The sequence below is a fragment of the Gallus gallus genome, chromosome 1, assembly GCF_016699485.2.
Source record: "Gallus gallus isolate bGalGal1 chromosome 1, bGalGal1.mat.broiler.GRCg7b, whole genome shotgun sequence".
Classification (NCBI taxonomy): Eukaryota; Metazoa; Chordata; class Aves; order Galliformes; family Phasianidae; genus Gallus; species Gallus gallus.
In genome coordinates this window covers 43,037,579-43,055,787 of record NC_052532.1, presented here as the reverse complement: position 1 = coordinate 43,055,787, position 18,209 = coordinate 43,037,579, and the positions used below count along the sequence as shown (strand labels likewise).

The following is an 18,209-nucleotide window of genomic DNA, read 5'->3' as shown; positions in this document are numbered from 1 at the left end:
TATGGCTGTAAAAAGTGTGAACAGAAATTGTTAACATGCTGTCTTAAGCCAAATGATAAAAAATTTCATTAACTGCTTCATTAGGAGATGAGGTAGAGTGGATCACAGAGATGATAGAAAGTGGAAGCCTCTGCAGAAAAAGAAAAGCTGAGGACACAAAGAAGGGAGTTGCAGAGGTATTTAAGAGAAGGATAAGTGGAATGAGGAAGAGAAAAATGAAAGGTAGAAATGCTAGCCAAAATAATTTTTTTTCCTTTGTATGCCTCTGAATAAAAAAGAAATCATTGACAATATCAAATGGTAATATTTACTTTAATGACTTTATCTTTGATCTGTGCATAAAAAATATATGAATGCTTGTTTCCTTAAAATTTTCAAAGCAACCATAATAAAGAGAAATTCCAAGAGCAATAGACCTCATATCAAAGCCCTTGACTTCAGATGTAGGTCATCTCACTTCTGTTCTGTTCTTGTACTGAAAGAGTAGTTTATAGAACCTCAACCATTTTCACAATATAACCTTTTATGTCTCCATTTATGCTCATGATCATATTTCAAAAAGTGTATTCTGATTATGCAATGTTAATAATGCTGTATTAATTATTCAAACTTATGCATGTCATTCAAACTTACATTTCCTCATCTGAGATTTTGTTACAAAAGAGAACATAGCAGTTAATACCGAAGATGAAAATCCAGATTCCCTGTTCTTCATGTCATGAAAGAATTTTTTTTTTCCTCAGTGCCTTCTAGGATTTCTACAACCACAGCCACCCACTAAATCAGAGAACTTTTTTTGTGGCATTTTAATTGCAAAGCAGGGTAATTTTAGTTATACACATTACTTTCCAAGATTATCAGTTGATGTTCTCTATAATTAACAAAAATATTACCCTTTTCTAAGCTTGTAGCCCTCTTGTCAGACATGTTCCTCAGAGCTGGTGTGCAGAATACTTTCTGACATTTTGCACAGGTGGAAAAGTCAATGCGGCCATTTCTATCCCTTCTTTTGGCTTCCACTTTCATTACTACATGAAGAAAATTCAACAGCTAAAAAGCAAGTGGTTAGCTCTGGGTTGTAGTGTTGGTGGTTGTCCTTCAACAAAATGTGATTCATGTCAGGAAAGCAGGACGATATGGAATGTACAGTGTTGGTACAAGCATGTCCTCACTCCTGCATCAGAATCTCTACACTATTTTCTGTGAGTAAGTTGGTAAGTCGAGCTTGGACACAAATATAATTCCCTCACTTTGACTGAGCTCCAACTTTTACCATCAGCAGAGCATCTGGCATATTGAGTTTAACCAATAAAACTTTAATAAGTTGTTTTGTCTTGAGGCAGGGCATATACTTTACATTTGACAACTTCCCCCCTCACTGATCTTCATTTTTAATAGTAAGTTCATTCTAAAATATATTTTCTGATTCACAGTCTGTCAAGGAAAAAGTCCTTGAGACTGAGCTGTATTCTCCGGCTATGTTGAAGGAGCTGTAAGAGCTCTTGGGCTATTACCTTTTTTTAAATGTGCACGAAAAGTGCTTGACAGGCTCTGATGCCAGTAAAGTAGATTGTATACATAATGCATATCAGTTCTTGTAGTGTTCATTGACTTGTAACAAATTTAATCTTCCAGTGACCTTTCTTAAAGAATGGTACTTTTGCTGACATTGCTAAGTGCTGAATCCCACTAGAATGAGTAGGGGAAACTTTGCACATGCAGTAACATCTTCAATATCTTTGCTGCTTGAAGTGCTGCTAATCCTACTTCTCTAGGCACGCAAAGGAAGTTGCAAGAAACTGTATTATCTATTCACAGTGGTTTTAGAGCAATAAAAGGTTATTTTAAAAGTGGATGAGGATTTAGAATAAATCACTCAATTTCAAGAAGCTCTAATGAAAGAGTAAATGCATTGAAATAATTTTCACTATTTTTGGTATCTTGAATCAATTCCCCAAAACTCCAGGTAAATAGAAAATGACACAGAATTTTAGAGGCAATTTTGCCTCTGCTGCTTTATGAAAGTGAGGTTATAAAATTAAAATAATAGTAATAATAATAATAATAAGTTATCTACAGAAAGGAATTAATGAGGATCATCTGTATAAAACTTGTTTTTTTATTGCTGTAGGAGGAAGCTAGAGGTCACTGAACAGAGGGACCATGATTCAGTGCATGTTGAAAATTAAAAAAAATATATTGGAATTTGCTAGTGACTAACTGCATAGATGTCATCCAGGAACCTGGAAATTTTTAAATTGCTGTTTCAATTTTTAATTGAAACTCAATTTTAATTAACAAATAAAACATTCTGTTGTGTCAAACAAAATATTACCTAAAAGCTACACAGAAAAAATCATTATGCTTGTTGCTATAGCAGCAGAATGAAGAAATGCAGCTTTGAAGAAAAGAATGATCTTTAACCCAAAGAAGTAGGAACGCTTTGTTGAACAAAGTGCAGATTTTACTTCAAGAAGGAAACTATGTATGTACTTATCATCTTTTGACTAAATGGATATCAAATAATGATGAGAAATATCTACTGAATCTCACTAAGAAAAATGGAAGTAGATTTGCTCTATCACTAAGTATTGAAGTACTGGACCTTTTGGAAAAGCTCCTTCCAGAGACTGTGGATCATGGCAGCATCTCCCTCACTTCATCTACTCAGTCAACACACTCCCCAAATGATTAAGCATTTCTCAAAGTAGCGTTAGATTTTATGATGATTTATTGATGTTATTGCTCATTGTTAGTAGGAAACTCAGCTTCAAAGTTAAAGCCATGCTTTAGTATTTTTTTGACCTGGTGCAACTGTGAGCACAAGGCAGGCAGGTATTTCTTTAGGTTCAAATGCTTGTTCAAGTTCTAAGTTATTTGATAAGAAAATGCTTAATCAGAGGCTACTGGGTATGCCTGTTTTGAGACATTCAGGTTAAGTACAAATTGTCACGTAAATTCTCCAAACAGTTCATTAATTGCCATTAAAATATGGAAATGCAGTGGAATTTCTGCAGTAATGGATAACCTCAGACCATTGCTTCTCCTCACCACATCACTGACTTTAATTCTGCTGAGAGGTGGTAGTGTTGAAGATGATCTGATCAAATCTGGGACTGTTAGGGAAAGGTGGAAAGATAATTCAATTCTGAGTAAATAAGTGTCAGTAGCAGTTTCACTGGAAAATGAGTATGCAGGCTTTTGCAGCTTGGATTTAGGTTACCTAAAATCTGCATTTGATGCTTGATATATTTTGTTAAACATAGTTGTGGAAAATATCTTGATTTGTATAGTGAGTAATAACATCTTTATTATCTATTTGTTGTAGGTTGGAAATCTCCCAAATGATTATCTGATAACCCTTAAATATGTCCCGAAGATGGATAGCCTGGTATGTACAACCACTTTATGTTAACCCCAGTAAAACAGCCCACTGAAAACTGTGGTGTTGATAACATTTTGTAGCTAGTCCTACGGCTTAATAAGTTACAGTTAAAGGATGATTATTTCACTTGTCATATGCATTGCAATTCTTCATTTAAAAAACAAGAATGTAGAAAGATTCCTATTGTAACTTAAAATGTTAATAATTGTAGGAATTTGAAAAAAATATTTCTTCATATTCAATGTTTTAATATTTTCTCTGGAAAGGAACCAAACTATGGTGACAATGGTAAATTTTTACATTCTTAAACTTCCCGTTTCTTTTTAATTTTACTTTGGAATATCCTCTAGAGTATTGTTCTAGTTTAAGCTTGTGGAAATGCCATTAAAGCACAGCAAATATGCACTAGCCAATGAGGAGAAGCTCAAGTTCAGAAAGTAGCAGTGTCAGTAACTAAACAGAAATTCAGATCATTATTTCATCCAAACGCACTTTCTATATAATCCAATACATAGCGATGGTTTTACATAAATGTCTTCTGTCTTCTTTACAATCTTTTAGTCTTTAATCTTAAAATCATTGTCATGCTATCTTATTGTTCTGTTCTGCCAAACGGTTTTTATTTTTTCCTTAATTTTTGCAATATATTTAAGAAGGATTCATTTCGTATGTTCTGTTTGTTGTTGCATGCGCTGCAAAAATAAATAAAAAAATATACAAGAGAGAAGAAAAAAGAATGAAAGTAGAAATTATGCTGAGTGCATATTACTTAAACTTTATTCCTTAAGCAGGAAAACTCAGCAGAAAAAACAATGCTGTGGAATTCCTGTGCTAGGTCATATGTAATGTGGTTAAAACTGATGGAAAAAAAATTGGATTTCTGAAAATAGCAATTACCCAGTAAGGCTGGCTGGCTACCATCCCCTGGCTGCAGTGCATTTTGAAATCCAGCTATTTGGATGCTTGCTGTGAAGAGCATTGCTTCAGTGGTGGGCAGCCTTAGCCTGGGTTCTGCTCCCTGCTGAGGGCACTGCAGCTGCCCTGTGTAGGCCAGGATGTGTTATAGCTGTTCTCTCTGCTGCTCTCTTGGGAAGTGTTTACATTGCGGATGAAGAAGACCAGGGAGCCCGCATCAGCAATAGACTCCTGGTCGTTCTCACTGCTTACCTCTTACCTCCCTCCATGGCTCAGTTTTGGCTGACAGTAAGCAGTTTCTGCTTCTTTAGTTTAAATGCCATTTCATCTTGCTGCATCACATCCAGAAACTTAGATCCAGTTTACATTTACGATGAGCAGCCAAGAATTAAATAGGAAGAAGAGAAGTTTAGAGCTGGGATTTCCATATTCGCTTTGCTTGTACACCACATTCAGTAGTGGTGAGGGAAGGTGCAGCTCTTGGCCTTGTGCCTTCCCAGGAGGAAGTATTCAGCGGTATTCATGTCCCACTTTGCCAAATTCCTCTCTGGGGATTTCAGGTTATGTTACACATACCACACCAAAGGCTGGCTGAATAAGTAGGTTTTGCTCCGGGATCTAAAAGGTCCTTGCAAGCTGAGAAAGCCATGGCTTTGAATAAGGCAGATGCCTTTTGTTCAGCTTTTGAAACAGCTCTCTCTGCAGTTTTTTTTGTTTGTTTGCTTGTTTGTTTGTTTGTTTTCCAACAGACTTCAATCTTCACTGTGTGCACAAAGTGAGAAATGTACCCAAGGTAGCAAATTTTGAACGTAGATGGCTAGAGGTGGGAAGGCAGAGTGAATGCAAAGCAAATGGAAAGCCAGTGTAGTGCACGTAACAGGAACAGACTGACCCAATCCATTAAATAGAAGGCTGTTGCATTATGCACTAGCTCAATGCATCTGAGTGGTGTTAAAAGTAGTTTTGAAGAAAGTGAAGTGTGTACTTTAACCTGAAGATTAAAAGGAAAAGACAACAGCATCAGGGGCCAATTTCCATGGAAAAGAGAAATTTGAAACTTTTGAATGCAGAAATAAAAGTGTCATGAGTACCTGAAAGTACAGAGGAAGTCAGATTTGTAAGTAGCCTGAGATATAAATGCTGGTTCAAATTTACACACAAAAAGCAGAGTCAATCCTCCATTTCTTCTTGGCAAACAATGTTGTATTTGCTGGGTCTAACAGTTTTATCCTTGTGTTTGGTAGGTATTCAGAAAACAAACACTTGCACAGCTTGATGTTACTGAAAAGAAAACAAAAATTTCTCATGAAATAGAGCTTTGCAGGGCAGGATAGTTAATTTGGAGGAGATTCTCATGCATTTGCAAAACCACAGGAACATCAGAGCAGAATCCCTGCTGGAACTGCAATATAATTTCCTTACACACTAGGAGAAGTGAAGAGCTTCTGTTCATCTGTGCCACTGTAGAACACACATCCACAAAGCCTCAGAGAGGTTTGTGGGTTTACAGCTCAGGGAAGCACTATGTATATGTTCCTACACCAAAGCAAAGGAAAACTCATTTTCTTTCTTCTGATAGTAACGAGACATGGTACAATGCATGCTGCTTCAATGGAATACAATTCAACAAGCCACATCTGATTTATTTGATTCTGTTTCTCCCCTCCCACTGTAAGGCTTGAAGAAGAAAAAGGAAGCAGAGAATCAAGCCAGATGCTATCCATTTTACTTTTTTTAAAAAAAAAACAAAAACTTTTTAAGCTGTTATAGTTATACGTTTACTGAATGCAGTAATAGTTTTCACTTGTTAGGAGTGCATGACACAGCTTCAGTACTGAAGACTGAAAGAGAGTTATTTCAGATATTGACAAAAAAGAGATTAAGCATAGAAGCAGACTCAGTGTCAGATGCTTTCTGTGTGTTGTAAAACATAGATTCAGTGGACGCTGCTATCACTATCCTACATGCCATAGAGTATTAGAAAATAATTTAGCATTACTGAGGGTGCATCTTCCTTAGGGGTTGCTGGGCCAAAATCTCTGTAGCTGACAGGCTTGAATCATCCTGATACATTTTTAACAGTTGAAAAAAAATAACTCTGTATATAGAATTATAGAGTAAATTCCCATAGCATTTACTGTCAATAATGCAAAATTGGGAGGAGATTTCCATACACATGTTGCAACATGACTAATAGATAAGGGTATTTTTTTCTTTTTCTTAAGAGTCAGTTGAAGGACTTGAACTCTATTCCAGTGGCACAGATGTGACAGATGCCATAATAGGCTGTGTAAAAGAAAAAAAAAATTGTTGACAGCAACTCAGGAAAATAAAGACTTTTGGATATAGAACCTTTCTATCAGAAATGCCTTTCAGTGAATACACTAAGAGGAGTTAACTGAGCTGATTTTCTCAGAGGTGGATAAATGTATGCATTAATTTTGACAGCAAAACTTTTCTGGAATCATTCTTCAAAAGAGATTTAAATCAGGGATCTTTGGGGTTTACTCAGTTATGCAGAGTAACAATAATAAAATGAGAACTGTGCATGGTTTGAAAAAGTCTGTAGAAAGTTGCTAAAGCAGTAGTTATTTTAAAAAAATAAAATAGGTTAATGAGAGCATGGAAGAGTGTTCATAGTAGCATGTCCTAGGGCTCAAATTCTCAACAGACTGTTGCTTAGCATTCATTAAGAATTTAATGAAGGGATGGCATTTAACAGACAACCATAAATATGTCAGTATCAGTGAGAATAGAAATTTTACCGAAAGGGCTAAAGAGAAAGTTGGCTGACACCAAAGAAAGTGAATTTTAATTTAGACATTCAGGATAATTTAAATTGGAAAGAGCAGTCTGATCTACTTTTGCACATTGAGTTGCTTAACCAGTTTTTGCAAAAGTCTGATGTTTAATCTACCTCTCTGTCTTTCTTTTTTTCCCCTGACAGCCTAATCACTGTTGGTTGCATTTGATGGTGCCTGAATTTTCAAGGAGTCTACATAATCTTCTCCAGAAATTTTCAGATATTTCCGATATGTCTGATGTTTTAAGCAACTATTCAATCATTAATAACCTCACAAGGATAATCAATGATCTTATGGCATGTTTAGCTTTTGATAAAAATAAGGTAATCTAATGTGGAGGTTCTACTTTTCTTCTGAGTATTTTTACTTGAACTTTCTGTTGCACATTACTTAGTGTTTATTTAAAAAAATCCAAAGTTTCACTAGATGTTTTTATTTTCATTTCTACTCCTGTACATATGAAATCCTGCTTTGTTCAGAGATATGCTCAGTACACTCTGTTAACATTGGCTTGTCGTCATCTCCTGTTTCAAAGCAAAATGACTTACTTGGAATTACAGTATATGCAAACACTTGTATACAATTATTTAAGAAGTCAAAAATGTAACCATCATCCTTAATATGATTAATTCATTTAGGTTTGTTTCAGATGGGCAGAAACCTTTCTTGTGAACCCAAAACTACTCATTTTGCTAGGGATTCTAACATAAATATAGGGACTATGTGATTGAAGCTATTAATAATCTCTGTCTGTGAGAATCAGACTGCTTCACCATGATTTAATGTAGGTTTTTTTTTTGTTGTTTTTTTTTTTTTGTATACCAAGATACAGGAAAGACTGGTAAATAATGCCCCATTTCCATATTTTTTGTATGCCAACAACAGCTGGAAGGCTTCCGGGAGTCTCCCTTGAGAGTTGTCTGATTCTCTAGGGTGAAAATGATAAGGATAAATTAATTTTCTAATCACTTACTCAGCCCTAACAAGTCTATCAGTAATTTCTGTAGTCAAAGGTTTTGTACCACTGAAAAACGGTCATGTTTTATCAGACTAGGATTTCATCTTCCCTATACATTTATTTTTGTGCTGTAAGGTCTTAGTTTCCTGTAATCCACAGAATCAAATTGCTATTGATTTCCTTATAGAATAGTTTTAGGTCTAGTACTGTCAGCATGAAAGAAAAAACAATTTTATAACGAAGCTTTAGGAAGTTTTTCTTAGTACCCATTTAACCTGTATTCTTATCACTCCTACTGGGAGTAATAAGTCCAGACCAATTCTGAACTGCTAGCATAAGAAACAACTGTTGTGTGAAAACCAGTCAGTTACAAAGAAGAAAACAGCCATCAATGATCTTAACATGGATCTTAACTTTTTGTTTAGTCTGACATAACACACTTGTCTGTTAGATCTCAGAGTGTCTGGGCTACCTTGTTTATAATCCTGCTCTTATTTTTAGTTACATTATCAAAGATCTCAGCCTGCTTTACCACAGCTATTTTATTCTGTTCCCTGTACTCTTACAACAATAGCTATGATTGTGTTGTGTTCCTGTATCCAAGTTAAAAGAAACATGTAGAGCATAACAAACTAATGTGAAATCAATGTGGTTTTTTGTTGTTGTTGTTGTTGCTGTTGTTTGTTTGTTTTTGTTTGTTTGTTTGTTTTTGATGAGGGAACTTAAAGAACGAAAAATCTCTTTGTTTTCAGCATAGGATGGGAAACTGCTTTTCGTTTCTTGGCACTTCTACAACAGTGGAATAGTATTTTATTTCTATTTGCAAAGTTAATTTGAAAACATCAAACAGTTTGTTGTGCAGGTTGTACACAGAAGATCTGATCTGGTCTTCTACAGGATAAAAATTTAAGCTATTGTATGTCATCTTTGTATATTTTTATCATCTCTTGAGGTGCTGATATGTGCATCTCTCCTGACCTTCTTTCAAGTTTAATTCTATATTTTATCCTAGGATTTTATAAAAGAAAATGGTCACCTTTATGAAGAAGATCGTTTCATTCCTGAGAATTTTTTTAGGCTCTTTAATAGTACCATTGAGGTCTACAAGGAGTTTGCAGATTCATTGGATAAGAACGACTGCATTATGCCTTCAACTGTAGAAACACCAGAGAATGGTAAGATGGCTCTTGTTTTGGGGAACAGAATCTAAATAGAGAGAAATGGGTGATTTTTCTTTGATTCCAAGGTGCTAAGAATCCAGTGATGTATCTCAATGTTTCCATTTTACTGCCAGTTAAAATTACCACCAACACAAAACTTTGTATTTCTGTTCAAAGGAGAGTTATATCTGGCAGTAAAACTACTGCCATCATTTCTAGTGTCATCGTTTCTTAATATAATCCAGATAACTTCACAATGCTCTGCTCTGTTTCTTTTCATCCTAAATACATCCTGGATCATTTTCATGCATTGTTCTTATTCTTCATCTTATCTTCTATTGATGCTCTATTTAGTTTTTATAAGGCAGTAAAGGAGCCTAAGATTGCGCTACTTAAAGGATAGGAAGCTAGGATAAGTTGTAAATTGGAGTAGCCTCATGTCACCTCCATATTCGCCTCACTCCTCCTGAAAAGGGACAAGCTTAAGTGATGTGAAAGATTTAACAAGCTCAGGTCAGGCTCCTGCAGCTGATTCTCATCCTTCCAGTAAATAGAGGTTTTGTATTCTCTCTTCTTTTACTCTCTCTAGTGACAGCTATTAGCTGTTTTAATTAGGACAATGTATCCATTTGCACAATTACACCAGTAATAACTAGAAGCAGATCAGAGCCACAACCTAAGAACTTGTTTAAAGCACTTGCTTTTTCAGAATAGCTATTCAGCAGTAGTTCAGTGTGTGGACTCATCTGTCTCTTAATAAGGCTGCCTTTTTTGGCCTATTAAGAAGAAAGCCTGGTAGCCAAATTTTAGAAGTGCCAAATAGCCCTATAGCCCTTCATTACATATAGAGGGAACTGTATTTTAAGTTACATAATGCTGACACACTCATTTTCTATTTAGATTCCAGAGTCGCTGTCACAAAAACAATTTCGTTTCCTCCTGTTGCTGCCAGCTCCCTTAGGAATGACAGCATTGGCAGTAATACTAGCAGTAACAGTAACAGTAAGTATTGAATTAATATATGCGTCTACATTTTGTTCTGAAAGCTCGTTTTTATGAGAGTTCAGAGGAAAAGAATGTCTTAATTGTGAAAATTAATGGGAAGTTACTTGTGCCTGATGTTGCACAATGTGTTTCTCAGCTGTCACACCAAAATGCAATGAATCAAAATTCAGAAATGCTGTAAAGTTGCAGTGCTGCAACAGCTCTCTGCCACTTGGAGAGCATAGGTCTCCTCCTTTTGGCCTACTCTTGTTGTGAGGCCTCACTAGCCACATGTCCTCAGCAAACTCAGCTATCCCAGGCACATCAATTTCACTCTTAGAAAAAGAAGATGCTTCAAACAGAATAGCTATCCTGAATTGAGCGTAGGATACGTGTTTGGGTGAAGAGTTTCTGTGTGTGTTGTATTTTGAGAGCACTCTGGTTGTCAAAGTTGACACCAAATCGGAAGACAGTCCCTGATGTATATTTACTGTAGTTGAAGTAGGGCCAGCTGCATGCTGAGGAAGTTTTTGGTTGAGATCAAGGACTTAGTTACTACAGTTTTGGAAGGTGTAATCTTCTATCCAGCATGGTCTTCTCTGTGTTTATTATCTGTCTTGATCAGAGTATTACATGACTAGTCACTGACATATAAGACAGCCTGGAGCTGTTTCTGTTAGAGCCTCAGTGTTACACGTCATTGGTCAGAAGGAATGCTGGAAGCTGAGGTGAAGAGAACTAACAGTTTCAGGGGGTTTTAATGACTTAGTATTCACCTTGTATATTCTCTGGAGCTCTCCATGTGAACAAATGGAGGAGGTTTTCCTTAAAGGTTCATGAAATGGTGCATAAAGCTCATTGTGTTGTAGTTTTCCTTGTTCCTTTTTCCCAGACACGTCTGGATGACAGCATGCACTTCTTTTTACTATTTTATGTTTTACAAACATTGGCATTATCTGAACGTGTGATGTTGAAGTGTGTAGCTGGTACACCTTGTGCTTAAGAAAGCACAGGCACAGAGCCAGCCTGATGAGCACTGATGGGAAGCTCCTGATGGTAGGACAGATCCTACTAGGAGTTTATTTCTTTTCTTCTTCCTTCAGTTGCAAATGTGTAATCTAGTTATTCCCCAGGTTTTCAGCACCATGCATGCTACCTCACAGATAGTTCACAACTGTTGTCAGGTTGGATTGCTTTGTAGGTAACAGAATATCTTATGACACCCCAGCATCAACTGAGAAGAAGGCTGGAACAAAATCATAGTATCATAGAATGGTTTGGGTTGGAAGGGACCTTTAAGACCTAGTTCCAAACCCTCTACTATAGGCAGGGACACCTCCCACTAGACAGGCTGCTCAAAGTACCATCCAGCCTGGCCTTGAACACCTCCAGAGAGGACCATCCACAACTTCTCTGGCAACCTGTTCCAATGTCTCACCACCCTCACAGTAAAAAATTTCTTTCTAATATCTAGTCTAAATCTACCCTCTTCTATTTAAAATACATTTTCCCCTGTCCTATCACTATATGCCCTTATAAAATTTCCCTCCCCAGCCTTCCTGTAGGCCCCCTTCAGGTACTGGAAGGCTGCTATAAGGTCCTCCTGGAGCCTTCTCTTTATCAGGCTAAAGAGCCCCAGCTCTCTCAGCCTGTTCCCATAGCGGGAAGAGGAGGTGCTCCAGCCCTCTGATCATCCTCAAGGCCCTCCTCTGGACCTGCTCCAACAGCTTGATGTCCTTCTTGCACTGGCTGGCCCAGAAATGGATGCAGTATTCCAGGTGTCTCACAAGAGCAGAGTAGAGGGGCAGAATCACCTCTCCTGGTTTGCTGGCCACAGTTTTCTTGATGCAACCCTGGAAACAGTTGGCCTTCTGGGCTACAAGGTCATGCTGCCGGCTCATGTTGAGTCTTTCATCAACTGACACCCCCAAATTCTTCTCAGGGCTGCTCTCAAGCGCAGATACTCTGCCTAGTCTGTATCTGTGCTTGGGTCCACCTTCAGCTCCTGGTTGGCAGCTTTCCTCTCTGAAAGAGAGAAATCTCACTGCCATAAATTCCTATCCAGGAGGTCACAGAGCTAGCTGCAAATAACCTGATGAGCCTAGAGCCAACTGTGAGGCACCCGGAGGGGGCTAAAGAGTGCATACCTGTCTCTCTCAGGTCTGAGCATGTGATAATTTTTGATGTAACTATGAGAGGAAGAATATTCAAATGCAGCCTGAAGCGATGGGAATGGATCAAGGAGCCAAACAAAGAGAGACAGACTACAGGAACAGTTTATTTGAATGGAGTTTTGACCCAGCACAGTAACGGGAGGGACATCAGGCAGTGAAGCAGAGTATAGAGCTCTGTCCAGAGCTGTGCTTGGTACAAGAGCACAGAAACAGGCATGTTAATCTTATTTTGTAACTGACAATCAAGTAGGAAAAAAGCCTAATTAAAATAATGCAGTAAGTCAAAGAAATTGCTTGGCTGGCCATATGCTGTACAGGTGTGCTCTAACTGATTATCATTCTCTTAAGCAACTTATTGGAAAATTGGATACCAAAGCCTTATGTAGAAATGACAAGGTCTAGATGTCTAGGTCTGGGGATGGTTTGAACTCTTAATCAGATTAAATTACATTAATTTGAAGATTGGATACTCACTGGTTACACTTTAGTCATTAGTTTGGAAGGGGACGGACTTGTTACATCGTTATTGGTATCTCTCTCTTACTGTCTGATCATGATCTTCAGTACCGATTTTAGGTTGTTTTGGCTTTACTGCTCAGCTTTTTTGTTTTTGTTTTTTTGTTTTTGTTTTGTTTTGTTTTTTAGTTAATCTTTACCTTCATGAAAGAAACAACAATGAATAAATGTTACAACATTCACATGGAGAGTCCTCAGTGCAGAGAGCCCAGTCTGCTGGTTGTAGGTTGTTCATGGAACAGCACCACTATACTCAGAATTCAGAAAGGCAGACATTTAGAGCAGAAACCTGGAGAAACCTGAAAAATGCATCCCCAGACATAAACTACTGTAATATTATTTTTTTAATGACCCTGTTTACTATTAAACTGTTAAAATGAACAATTTAAATTAATAGTTTCTAGACTACTGAGAAACATTCATTGTTTGGAAATGAATCCTTCTAGATTAACAACAAATATTGAATCTATTAGTAAAGTCTGCTTAGAGAGTCAGATGACTTGAACTGCTTTTGATTCTAAATTCAACTTAGACAAACCTGAAAAAAAATCATTTAATAAAATAATGTGTGAAATGATTATTATAGAAATGTCACATAATATAAATTAGCTAAATTACATTTTTCTTATGTTGTTGCTACATCTATTGCACATCACATCTCAAGACTTGATCATTATTACACAATGATAAAATTAAACTACTGTGGTAGAGTAGAGCCCTCATATGATCTAAATCAAAAATCTTATCCCAACTATATGTAAACTGGAACAATTATCCTTTTCTAAAGTTTTTTTTTTTTTTTTTTTTTTTTGAATGACAATAGTGTTGGTGTTTTCCTGGTAATATTTAATGTAGATCTCTAACATGTTCCCACTCCATCTTTGTTCCCATAATATTGTTCTTCCTTCCTTCCCTTCAGTTTTTTTGGTTCTACATGAGGTAATCCAGTTTAAACACTGAGTAACTGTTTATGTCTCAGTCCCACTGGTATTATCTGTATTCTCTGGATCATTAACTCCTGCATAGAACAGAGAATTCAAATGATTGGTTCCTAAATAAGGAACTAATGTCAGGATAAGAGGTCTTGAGTCTTGTTCTCTTTCAGTGCTTAAATCAAACAAGCTATAGTAGTCCTTTTTTCTTTCGACCAAATGAATCTCATCTTTCCCTCTTAAACTTGAACTTACTAGCTGTTACTAACTTTTAGCACTTTATTGTTAGAGTGCAATTTATATTTTTATGGAAGCTTCAGTGTTGCTTTTTTCTATTTTTGCCTGTAATTTCCTCATAATAATTAAGCTTTACTATGAAGTACTGAACAGCTCAAAGAACATGTGTGCACTGTAAACACGGAGATCTCTATGAGTGCTTTTAGGAAGAAGTTCGACTTTTATAATTAAGCAAAGAATACTGTAGTTTAATTCAGTAATTGCAGAACAATTTAAAAATATTTCCCATGGCTTAATGCAATTGGTGTTTCATTCCGTGCTTTTACTGTTAATGGAAAACTCTAATGAACAGGTGAGAGCTATTCTACATTTTTGTAGATAAGATCTTGTGGTAATTGTGTTGGAGCCAGGTGGAGGTAAAGTGAAAATTCCTTTGAGACATATAAGGCAATAAAATCTAGTTGGTGGCTTGAATCATAATTGCTTGCTAAACCTACACACATGGCTCAAAGTGGAGAGCTGCTCAGTAACTTCTTTGTGTAGCTGAGTGGTTTTCAATGTAAGCGTATTTCATTTAGTTTAACATCCTGATGTCTGTGAAGATTATACACGAATCTACTTCATATGCGTTCACTTCCTAAGGGATTCTTCCACAAGGTGTTGAAGTGGGAGCTCAAAGAGATGCTGGCCTGCTTCTACATCCCCTTAGCACCTTGCAGAATAAAGTCTATTTCAGGTAAATAACCTACCAACTCCAGAGCCAGAAGTTCCTCTGGTGTTGCCGAAAGAGTTCATGAAGTTACCAAACCACCTGGTTCCTCCTGTTCTTTCTTCTGCCCTCTCTTCTCAAACACTAGGAGTGGGAATGCTTTTGTGTAGTGCTGTTCTAGTTCAATTTTCTAACAGAGGAAAAAGTCTCACTTAAGGGGATAAAAACTACTGGCAGCCAACTTGCCTTTTTTATTTCCCTTTTCTTCACTATGGCACAGAGTCTGGGAGATTCTCCAGACTGAAAATTCTCCAACCTGTTCTGTCTTAGGTATTTAGATAAATGGAAAACACATGATAAAATCTGCCATGACTCATTTCATTCTCTCCAAATTTTTCAAGAGATATTTTTCCTGATAAATAAATAAAAAATAAATCTGATATTTTATTATTTGCTTTTTAAAAGTAGGTTTAGGTTACTTAAATTTCAAATTAACCCTAACAGAATGAAATTATGAAAAAAAAATCTGTTTTCATTTTTAAAAGTAGCTTTGTGCATTTTTGTAGCTTATTTTTTACAATTTGTTTGTATTTAAGTTCTGTCCCTGGATTGCAGGTCTCCACATGGATAACTAAATATATATCCTTTTCAATAGATGCTGAAGAAAACACCTGCATTGTTGTTATCTTCTCAGAAATCAGATTTTTCTACTACTATCTCATTGTAAAGAAAACTCTTATTTGTCTAAGACTCTCTAAAGTTAGTGAAAATTTGTAAAACTGATCATGCCAGGCAAACACTGATCTCCCTGAATACAGACTATTTCTTTAGAAGTTGAGATAAAAATCAGCATGCTTACCATATCATTCTTGCAGGCATTACAGAGCAGATAGAGGATTTTTGAGGTTGAATATTGCAAAAACATCTTATCAAATGACTTGCTCTTTGTGACCTGAAGAAGATTTTTTTTTCTCCACTTTTTCTATTTTTCTGAAGTTTATAGGACAGAATAGAGGAAACGTGATCATCCCCATAAGTTCGGTGTTAAAACTAACCAGTCTCACACTGGGAAGAATGATTAATGTAATTAGGCAAAGCAGTGTTGCATTTTAATTGATTAGAACACAAGAACAGTATAGAAAATTTCTCATGAGAATACAAGATGCATAAATGATAGGATTTTTTGTTTCAGCTACTCAGGTTATCTCTACACCACTGCTACTCAGGTTATCTCTACACCACTTCAGTTTGTCCAGATTTCCTGAAGTTCAATTTTTATAAACAAACCTCTATACTTAACCTAGGACAGATTTTCATAAAAGATGCATCACTCCTGTTAATTTCCACTCTTTTCAACTGACATTCATTTCTGTAGAACTTTCTTTCCCTTCTGTTTAGACAGATTTCTTCACAGTAAACTATCACCTATTCTGTTTGACCAGTGTTTCCTTAGTGAAGTGAGCCTACTGATGTAAGTAAAATTCAAGCCCCTATTGTCAGAATCTAGAGTTTGTAAACAGTACATAACAAGGGATGTAGACTTGTTTTCTTAATGTTTTCTCTACAGTGACTCTAGAATTATGGCTGAATTTCAGAGAAAAAATAGTTGTGTAAAATCTTATAACATGACACGCAGAAAAGCTCAGAGAGTAAAAGTGAGTTGCCAGTTCATTATGAGAATGCTCCTTTCTAAACTAAAGTGTTTTCTCAGTGGCTGTTTAATAATGTACTGAATGCACATTGATTGACCCAGTATTTCACACCATATGTGCTTAGATGTTTGCTGTTTATGTAAGTCACTTGCACAAATTTCTAGTCCTACAACTCCGTTTTCATTTCTGTATCTAATTACCTACACTTTTTCCATGCTTCCAGTTTGGTTCCTTTGCAGTAATCTGACAATACACCCACCATTCGAGCTGCAGATATCAAATTTTGAAATTAACTAAAGCTGGGTGTATGGTGTCTAAACTGGCAGTCTCCTACAGCTCACTTTGCATTTCATAAAGTGAATCCCAGGGTGACTCCGTAGGACTTTTCACATCCTGATCTTGATCAAATAACTGGATAGCCTCATTTTAGTCTCTATATACATACAGTTCCCCGTGAGGAGAATGGAATTGCTTATGCACATAAAAGACTAGAACTGGGGCTATTCTGTATAAAGTGCAAAAAGCTATCAAGGAATGGTAGCGACAAAATAGCACACAACTAGACTTAAACTTACAAGGGTTTGATCTTACTGAAGTCAGCAGAACCTTTCCAGGCAGACATTAGAAGTAAAGTCAGACTTATTTAGTTAAATCAATCTCTGTGTCATATGTGTCTTACGGAACTTAAACAAATACAAGTGAGTGTTTAGAAGTGACAAATATTTTATCTTCCAAGGAATTACTTTGTGATACAAGATCATTAAAAACTGATAAAAACAAAACTTCAAAGTGAGGGAAAAAGAATATGCTCTACAGATGACAAAAAAGATAATTAGTCTTGGAACTATTAAATGGAACAATTTCATAAAGGGAAGGAGTATCTCTGTGGTCTAAAAAAGTTCTTATGATATTTTGGATGACATGCACCTCATGTACACAGCATTTTGAAGTATCTGTTCTTGATACTGTTATGTAGATGGTGCCTAAAAGTGCTCTTGTTAATAGTGTTGCCCTGAAGATGGTTTTCTGCCATAAGTCTCTATTTGCTAATGAGAACATCTGTAATTGCAGAAGAGGCACTTGGCTTCATTAGCAGCTCCAGCCTGCAAGGGATCAGCATAGCATTGACATCATTGCTGTCTCTTCTCATTGGCTTTATTCTGGGAGCCATATACTGGAAGGTAAGAAGTATTTCATTAAATTGTTTACATAGTTATACTATATTTCATGGCTACAGAGAAGCTGGAAGAACAGAATGATCCTGCATGTGAAAGTCATAGACCTCTTTTTTTGATCTCTGAACTGTGTGACATGCAAATATAAATCTTTGTTGTCAAATTCTTCAGTTCCATCACCAAATTATAAAACTTGTCTTATCAGTTTGATATCTCTCTAAATGGAAATTAAAAGCATGGGATTACCCTAATTACCCAGTTCTTCTATTTTTTCTTAAGATGGGTTCCTTTGGTTTTAGCCATTGTGGCATTGTCTACAACATAAAATATTTAATTGTAAAATTATACAACTAGGAAATGTGTATTAGAAGGCACTATTTTAGCTACATTTTGCAAAATGGTTTTGATATTGAAAATCTGAAGCAAATTGGAATATACAGCAATTGCTTTCAGAGTTTTCAAGTAAAGCTTTAGAATATTTACATTTATTGCATTTTCTTTCTAGAAAACACATCCTAAGTCCAGACCAGAAAGTAATGAAACTATACAGTGTCATGGTTGTCAAGAGGAAAATGAGATAAGGTACAAAGTTCCACTTCACAAACATA

The 18,209-nt window shown here is 36.3% G+C and overlaps 1 protein-coding gene across 3 annotated transcripts in view; it reads left to right on the top strand.

Moving 5' to 3' along the window:
* The window catches only part of KITLG (KIT ligand), a 55,458-nt gene that overhangs the window by 30,768 nt on the left and 6,481 nt on the right, over positions 1–18,209 (top strand). For 2 of the 3 annotated variants that reach the window (NM_205130.2, XM_046913198.1), the window contains exons 3-8: positions 3,329–3,391; positions 7,248–7,427; positions 9,075–9,237; positions 10,123–10,224; positions 17,498–17,607; positions 18,107–18,183. In NM_205130.2, coding sequence (NP_990461.1) covers positions 3,329–3,391; positions 7,248–7,427; positions 9,075–9,237; positions 10,123–10,224; positions 17,498–17,607; positions 18,107–18,183 — 695 coding nt within the window. 3 annotated transcript variants of the gene reach the window in all.